This window comes from Herpailurus yagouaroundi, unplaced genomic scaffold (genome assembly GCF_014898765.1).
Source record: "Herpailurus yagouaroundi ecotype Mexico unplaced genomic scaffold, PumYag 28, whole genome shotgun sequence".
NCBI classification, from domain to species: Eukaryota; Metazoa; Chordata; class Mammalia; order Carnivora; family Felidae; genus Herpailurus; species Herpailurus yagouaroundi.
Window position 1 is genome coordinate 168,674,167 of NW_024412376.1, and position 8,104 is coordinate 168,682,270.

Sequence of the window (8,104 nt, forward strand, 5' to 3'; positions counted from 1 at the left end):
CCCTGCCCACACCTTGATGTCAGACTGGCCTCTGGGGCTGGGAGAGAACGCGTTTCTGCAGTTGGAGCCATGCGGGACTTTGTCACGCTCTGTCGTGACCACTGAGCTGGCTGAGACAGGTTTCACGAAAGGACGGGAAGACCATGCCTAGAACCCGGGGACTGCGCCTTTGGGTGACAATAGCAGTCAGTGGGTAACGGTGCCCCACAGAGAAACACGGACCGGGCCCCCCAGGCACTGAGGCACCCACGTGGGGCAAGAGGAACAGGTAAGGACTTTGGGGTTCAGAGGGATGGACAGTCATGCTGACTTCCCACGATCGGGCAGTCGGGGGCACCTGGTGGCTCTTGGGTTTTGCGCGTGGACAGGGGACCGGCAGGTTTTGGAGAGCCAGAGGGGCTGAGTAGCTCTGGTCTTCCTCTGCCCTTCAGACCTCCCCCCGTCCTGGGCCCCCCGTCCTGAGCCCAACGTAGCCCCGGAGGGCAGCAGAGGAAGGGAGATCAGAGCCACCACACCCGCACTCCTGCTCACAGGCCCCCTCCCCGGCTGGCTGCGACCCCGGGCTGAAGGTCTCTGCTCCTCGCCAGGTGGCCTCTCCACACCTTTCTGTCTCTGGACCGGTAAGGGTGCCCCCACCCGCTCCATCTGCCTGGGGCGGGGTATGGGTGTGGAAAGGGGTCCCGGGGTCCTGTACAACCTGTGCAGCTTCCCTGCCCGCGCCACACCCCTGCAAATGGTCCCGGGTCATCCTGGTCTCAGCGTGCTGTTTCCTTCTGGGCTCAGGTATAGAACTGGGATGATCATGCCGGCAGGCGCAGCCTACAGGTGGCGCTGCAGACCCTTTCGACCGCTGGCCACGGTTGGGGCCAGATAGCTTGGAAGCCCCACCCGACCTCCCACCTGGGGGTACAGGGGACAGCCTGTCCGGGCTCAGGAAGGGGGTCCCCTCCTGGGCTCCAGCCTGACCCAGGCAGGACCCCTCCAAGCACAGCCTCAGCCCCTGCTCTGCAGAACGGGCCGGGGACAGCAATGGGGCCACCACACCCAGCAGTGATGCCAGAGACCCCAGGCAGGCAGGGTAGCTGTCCTAATGGCAGCCGGACCTCGGTCCCCCTGTGCTCAGCGTGCTCCCCATCCTGGCTCCCGCAGTGGGGGAAAGCACTCTGGAGGGGGGGGGGGGGGTTGGCGGGGAAGGCTTTGCTGGAACCAGGCCCCGACTTGGCTGCACGCCCATCCACAAAGGCCAACCCCAAGACTGATGAGCGGAAAGGCACTTTAAGGAGGCGAGCAAGTCACAGGACAAGGTGAACAGAGCCAAGTGATGGCCGGCGGTGGTCCGGCCCGCCTCAGCTCCTGGCCGCCCGGGGTCACCGGTCAGCTCCAGCTCACAGTCACTGGGCAGCGGCAGCCCTCACGGGGCAGGGACCTCCACGTACTGCACAGGGTTCGAGAAGGGGCCTGGTCGGGCCCAGTAGTCCACCGCTCGAACCCGGTAGGAGCCAGATGTGACAGCTGTGTCTGAGGCAAACAAACACGCGTGTTCTCGAGTGGGTGCCTCCTTGAACCCGCCCCAGGTTCCTGGAGTCCCCTAACCCTGGCCTTTACGAAGCCCTGGACCCCACCCCAGGGAACACCGTGCCGAGGCCAGGGCGATGGGTGAACATACCTGGGCTGAACACAAAGAGGTTAAAGGTCGACGGCTTCCTGCTGACGGGGGCGTACCCCTCACCACCTGCAGAGAACTGGACCTCATACGTCCACAGGCACCTGGGAAGGTCAGCAGGACCGGGGCTGGCGTCCAGGTGGGGCGAGTGTAGACACCGCAGAGTTACAGCCCTACTGCCTACAGCCCCTTTTCTGACTCCTCCCGGGTCCCTGTACTCTTCCTGCAACGATGACGGGCCAGCTCGATGAAGAGAAGGGACAGGGGCTCGACTGCCACCTGTAAACGTCCCCTGTGGGCACCCCGCTCCCCCATCAACAGGTGTGGCGTCTTGGGCCATTTGTGTGGTTGTGCGAACAGCGGTGGCCAGGGTGTGAGGGGCAGAGGGCTTGGAGGACCACAGCTGAGTGACCACGTGGGCACTGCAGCCTCCGGGGACCAGACTGGAGGGCAGGGGGAGGATGAACAGAACGGGGATTAGGGGTACCGGGAATGAACCCCCTCACGCACTTGGAGACCACATGCTCATCTGACCAGACCAAGAGCACCTGCCCACTGGTCAGGGGCAGAGCCCGGAGCTGCGTCACCTGCAGGGAGAGAGGTGTCGTGACTGGGGGGTGGGCGGGGGGGGGGGGGGGCTGGGGGCCCCCGGGCGGGGGGGGAGGGGGCCGCCACTTGCCTGGCCTGGCGGCTTCTCTGGGCGTGCGCACACGTGCACCAACAGGAGTGAGGGCAGTCGGAGCTCCGGCTGAAGCGTCAGGCGGCCGCTGGCAGGGAAGGGGCGCGGCACCGTGGCCACCGGGTCCTAGGGGCAGGGACTGGTACTCGGGGCCTTGGGACCTGGGGAGCCTCCCCGCCCCGTTCCCACCCTGCTCTCGGACCTCGGCTGCGCGCATGTGCCGGAACTCCTCTGCCGAGGGGAAGACCGGCCGGCCGAGGCGCTGCCACTCGCCATGAGGGCTGCAGAACCGGTTGTCCAGGTAGAGTGTGACGTAGACGAGGCCTGCGGAGCCAGACGCTGGGGCCACGCCTCGCCGGGCCCGCCCCCTCCAGAGCCACCCCTTCGCCGGGCCCCCAGCTCACCCGGCCCCGGGGGCACCCCGTGCAGGCGCAGGGTCAAGGCGATGCTGCGGTTGGGGTGGGTGCGCGTGTCGTCGCTCGCGTAGACCAGCACCGTGGCGCGCCAGGCGTCAGCGGGGCCGGCCGGGTGGTGCGCGCTGGCCAGCACGCCCACCGTGTGGTTGCTGTCCAGCAGCGTCCCGCCCTGCCACACCTCGGCCCAGAGCTGCTCGCCGTCTAGGGGGCGTGGAGCGGGGCTGTCGCTAGGCGGCAGTCGCAGCCCCTCTGCCCTCCCGGGGCCTCGCTTCCTGCCACTCAGCCTCCCTCCCACCCCCCCCCCCCACTGCCACTAGGGGTCCCCCACCGGGAGGCGCCCCGCCGGCCACGGCTGCTGCGGCCCAGCGCGCTGGGGCGGGGAGCCGGACCGCTTGGGGCAAGAGCCGCCCCCACCCCCGGTAGGGCACGGTCACCACTAGGGCCTGGAACGACCCCCTGCCTAACCGAGCTCCGGCCCGGGTGCACCGGCAGCCCCGTGGGCGCGGGGAAGGCGGGGCGGGGGGTTACCCAGCAGGGCCAGCAGCGCCATGGCGGTGAGCACCGGCTTGCGCAGCAGCTGCACGTGCGGCGGGCGGGTGTTGTTGACCTGGAAGCGCGCCGTGAGCGTGCGCTGCGTGAAGGGGTGCGGGTGGTAACTCAGGAAGGCGTTGTCGTTGCTCAGGAGCGCGTAGCGCACGGGGGAGCTGGTGTTGGCCACCAGCAGGTTCTGGTGCTGCGCAATGACCTGCGGGGGTCCAGGGGGTCGGGATGTCCCAGGCCGCCCCCCTGGAACCCGCCCTCCCAGTAAGAAACGCCGCCCTGGGGGGAGGTCCTCGGCCGGGCCTACCTTCACCACCAGGGCCGCGTAGGTCACGTCGGCCCTCCAAGGCTGCGGCAGGGACCAGCCCACTAGCGGGTCAGCTTCGTCGTTGTAAATGGGGGTGTCGGCGAACTTGGGGAAGAGCCGCTGGATCTGTTGCACGGCCGCCTGCTCCTGCTCCAGGATGTAGATGGAACTGCCCGCGCCCTAGGGAGGCGGGCTTCAGGACCTCTGGGGCCAGCTCACGTGACTGCCGCTTAGGCGCGGGTAGGGCTGCGGCTGGCGGGGGTGCCCGGCCGGGGGAGGGGCGGGGGGCCCAGCGCTTGTACCTTCTTGTGGAGGGAGATGTAGTCCAGCCGCACGCCCAACTCTCCCGTGAAGAAGTTGGTGCCGTTGTGACAGTGGCCCAGGAGGCCCCAGCACAGCGGGGAGCGCGGCCAGGGGTGGAAGGAGTCCCCAGGGCCGCCCAGGCGCAGAGCGGGGCTGACGGCTCGCAGGCCTTCGGAGCAGGCGTCGTAGTAGTTCAGGAAGCCTGGGTGGGGGAGGGACCTCGGAATCCACACGCCAGCGCCTGAGGTGATGCTCCCGCCCCTTCTCAGCCCACAGGACCCCAGGAGGTGCCCCCCACCTTGCAAGCTCATGGACACGTTGTCAAAGTCGTGGTGGTCTGGCTCGTTCCACGTCTCGAAGTTCCACTTGGAAACGTGGGAGAGTCCGTACCTGTCTGCAGAGTGTCCCCACTGGCACGCGTGCCCCCCAGGGGCAAGGCCAAGCCTATGCCGCCTCCCAGGGAGACGGGCCCACGGTCGGAGGCTTGGAGGTGCCGACGACATCTCATTCCACGCGGGCCCACTGCACCCTGCCCGGCCTGCTGTCCCCATCCGGGGGCCCTGGCCCAGGGTTCGTGACAGAGGCCAACAAGGTGGCCGGGGTGCTGCGGGAGGAGCCTCCCCAGGAGCACCCCCCCTTTCCCGCGAAGGCCTGTGCCCTGCCCACCAACGTATCTCCTGGCCAGGAGGGAGACCAGCGCCTTCCACTCAAACACCTGCTGCTTGTCCTCAAAGTCGGTGAAGCGTTTGGAGGGGCTGCCCATCAGCTCAAAGCCTGCGACACAAGAAGGTGGCTGTCCTGCCGCCCGCCTGCCACACGGCACCCGTGCTCCACCCAGCCCGGGCTCCACCGTGCCGGCACAGAGGCCAGCCTCCCTGGTGCCTCACCAGTGTGGACGCAGAGGAGCCGGGTGGTGGGGAGGGGGCAGGACTGGCAGACAGAGGGGTGGGGCTGGCTGCTCACCTGGGAGGAGCTGGTTCTCTCGGAGAAGATCCAGGAACCCATCCAGATGGGTGAAGTTGTAGCTCAGGCCTTGCTCCACTGACCCCCTATACAAGGACACTCGATGTCAGCGCAGAGAGAAGTGGGCCCCAGGCTGGAACTGAGGCCACGTGCATGCAGGCAGGGAGCCCGCAGGGTGCCACACAGGGCTCAGATCCAGACTCCTCAAGGGTCCCTGTCTTTGGAAAACGCCAAAGGCAGAAGCCTACCAGTCATTCACAGCCTAGTATGAACTGGTGTGCCTGTGCCTGAACCCCATGCCCAAGCCTTTGGGCTCAGGCATGGCACGAGGCAGGCAGGTCTTTTGGAAAAGATACAACGGGACGGAGTAGGGGAGGACAAGGCACACTGAAGACAGCTGGCCGTGGACTGGGGAGCCATGGGAGAAGAGCCTGGTAGGACCTGGTGGGTGCCATGCCTGTGTCTTGCATCACCTGGAGGTCAGGGCTCCAGAGTTGTCTCGACAGTACTCCTCTCCCCTCTCCCACACTCCGAGAGGCAACATGGGCAGTCAGAAAAGGGGGAAGGGCGGCCTCCCCCACCCCCCCCCCCCCCCCCCCCCACACCCACCCCAGACCGGGGCCCAATTTCCTCCGGGTTCACATTCTGACAGGGGACAGAAATCATCAGGCAACTATTTGAATCTTTAAGGACACATCAGATGTACCACGAGGGAGAAGTGACAGGGAGCCAAGGGTCAGGCAGGGAGGGCCTCTCTGAAGTAACAACCAAGTAATGAGGCAGGCCAGCAAGAATGCCTCGGGGAACAGATAGGCAGCATGTGCAAAGGTCTTGGGGTAGGAATAAAGTTGTGGTTGTCGAGCAGCAGAAAGCATCAAGTGTGCCTGGGGCAGAACAGGGTGCGGGCTGTGACAGGTCACTGGAGGCCTTGTGCCCATGGTGAGGACGGGACTGACTCACAAGGAAATGGGGCCCCTTTCAGAGGTCCAAGTGGAGCACTGCCACGACTTTAAGACTTTTTTTTTTAAGAGCAGTTTTTAATAAAATTTTTTTTAATGTTTATTCAGTTTTGAGAGAGACAGAGTTTGAGCAGGGGAGGGGCAGACACAGAATCCAAAGCAGGCCCCAGGCTCTGAACTGTCAGCACAGAGTGCGACGCGGGGCTCGAATTCAGGAACCACGAGATCATGACCTGAGCGAAGTCGGATGCTTAACCTACTGAGCCACCCAGGAGCCCCTTAAGAGACCTAGGCTCACAGCAAACCTGAGGGAGGCACGGGGATGCCCCACGCCCCCTGCCCCCCCCCACAGCCTCCCCCGCGATCCACACCCCCACCAGGTGGTGCACCTGCTGGAGCTGATGCGTCGTCATCGCCCCGAGTCCAGGGCAGGGTCACCCTTGGTGGTGCATGTCCCGTGGGTCTGGACGAGCGCATGATGGCAGGCGCCCACCACCCTGGCGCCACATGGAGCTGCTTCGCTGCCCTAAAAATGCCCCAGGCTCCAGCCTCCCCGCCTCCCCCTGACAATCGATGACCCTTTTACTGTCCCCGTAGTTCTACCTTGGTTTTGAAAGGGCCCCAGGCAGAGGTGTAGTGCCAGGACTGGGTGGTGGCCACAAAGGCAGCGGGAAGGACCTACAGCAGATTTCCGGGGCGGAGGGACGTCTGCTGATGAACAGGGGACATCTTACACAACGCTTCGGACTTCGCTTGAGCAGCTAGGTGGGCAGGGGTGCAGGTGGCAGAGGCCGGCAGGGGTGAGCCCACACGGAGGCGGACATCCAGGGGTGGAGCTGGCATTGGAAGCCGGCGGCCTTTCGGTCAGGCGCAGTGGGGGTGGGGCAGCGCAGGAGCAAGCGCTGAGCCTGGGCGGGGGAGGGGTGTTGCCTAGTGAGGAGCACAGGCAGGTGGGTGGCAGGGGCTCAGGTGTGAGAACACACCTGCTCTGTGGCTCCATCTGCGGGAGAGAGGTGCCAAATGTCAGGAGGGCCTGCACTGCGCCCTCTTGTGGCGGCCGGGCTTGTCCTGCGCGGTCGGCAGTCCGGCCAGGTGGGGGGGGTCACGACGCGATCCGGCCCTGGACAGCTTTTCATCTGTCAACCTCCCATCCCACGCCCCAGCCTGGCCGGCCCAGCGTCGTCTTCCCGGACACAGCGAGGACATGGATGAGTCAACGCCCCTCCCCCCACGTCCTTCCCTCCCCCACCCCTCACTTCGTACGAGGTCAAGGCCGAGCCCGGGTCTGGCTTCCGAAGCCCACCTGAGGGACCAAGTCCAGCCAACCACGCGCAAGTGCTCCCTGCCCGTCCTGGGCCCCGCACCCTGCCTCCCCTTGCCGGCTGGCCCCTCTGTGTAGGGGTGCGTCTTCCCACCAGGGGCTCAGCAGGACGAGCTTTTGGGCGGCGGGGATCACCTCCCTCACCCGTTTCTCCCGCATCCAAAGGTCACAGCCGGTAGCAAAGAAAACTAACAAGCAGTTGGGCAAAAATTAAATGCACACAGCAGACCGTTCCAAAGTCCCACTACTGTGGGGGAGGGGGCGTGGGCCACGGGGGGTGGGGTGACCCGGTGGAAAGTGAAGGCATATGCAGGGGCTCGGGGCTTTCTCTGCACACCCTAGCAGCGGTAATCCCCGCCTGCTGAGCTTACACTGGGTAGGGGGCACCGCGGGGCTCAGATCAATGCTCCTGCACTTGGGGTGGGGTGGTACCCCGGGGGGAGCCCCAGCGGCAGAGGCATCCGTGGCCTGTCACCCTGAGTAGATATGAGTGCCCCCTTCTCCAGCCAGCCTCGGCAGCCAAGGATAATCTGGGGGCTAATACACCTGCCCCAGGGGCCAGAAGACCCGACCTCAGAGGCGACCCCTGGCCAACGAACCCCGGGGAATGGTCCTTAGGCCCCGCCGTCCGCACCTTGGTCTCCCTCTGCCCGGCCCCGTTCAGAGAGAGGTTTGAGAAACCTAATTTAGGGAGGGGGCTGAGCAGCGAGGTGAAGCGTGCAGCCCACCCCAGCACTCCCCCTGCAGCGAGGCGCGGCTCTCGGAGGGCCCGGCCTTCACTCCGCGGCCCCCCGCAAGGGTCCGAACGTGGGCACGGGGGCCGGGGCTGCGGCGGCGGCACAAAGGCCTCATTCACGCACGCGGCGGCGGGCGGCGGCTCCGGGGGGGCCCCCGCGGCAGGGCCTGAGCGCGTGCGCCGGAGGCAGGCCGCCCCCGGGGCCGGTGAGTGCGCC

At 66.2% G+C, this 8,104-nt stretch overlaps 1 protein-coding gene and 1 long non-coding RNA gene across 4 annotated transcripts; one reads left to right on the forward strand and one right to left on the reverse strand.

Annotated features, from left to right (window-relative positions):
- Window positions 1–1,256: 1,256 nt before the first annotated feature.
- Window positions 1,257–6,537, reverse strand: IDUA (alpha-L-iduronidase). 3 transcript variants are annotated; one of them, XM_040489920.1, is made up of 14 exons: window positions 6,434–6,537; window positions 6,220–6,356; window positions 4,872–4,957; window positions 4,575–4,682; window positions 4,207–4,302; window positions 3,908–4,110; window positions 3,606–3,785; window positions 3,287–3,503; window positions 2,747–2,959; window positions 2,545–2,666; window positions 2,343–2,468; window positions 2,174–2,250; window positions 1,667–1,767; window positions 1,257–1,518 (listed from the first exon to the last, which is right to left on the reverse strand). In XM_040489920.1, exons 4-14 carry the CDS (start codon window positions 4,669–4,671, stop codon window positions 1,412–1,414), a joined length of 1,539 nt encoding a protein of 512 aa, XP_040345854.1. In that variant the 5' UTR covers window positions 4,672–4,682; window positions 4,872–4,957; window positions 6,220–6,356; window positions 6,434–6,537; the 3' UTR covers window positions 1,257–1,411. The 3 variants fall into 3 exon arrangements, with proteins under 3 accessions (XP_040345854.1, XP_040345855.1, XP_040345845.1); XM_040489921.1 differs by lacking the exons at window positions 6,220–6,356; window positions 6,434–6,537 and having other exon boundaries at window positions 4,624–4,682; XM_040489911.1 differs by lacking the exons at window positions 6,220–6,356; window positions 6,434–6,537 and having other exon boundaries at window positions 3,287–3,389.
- Window positions 6,509–7,384, forward strand: LOC121039713 (uncharacterized). Its single transcript, XR_005794947.1, has 2 exons — window positions 6,509–6,595; window positions 6,994–7,384. It is a non-coding gene; the product is annotated as an uncharacterized LOC121039713 (long non-coding RNA).
- The last annotated feature ends 720 nt before the right edge of the window (window positions 7,385–8,104 follow it).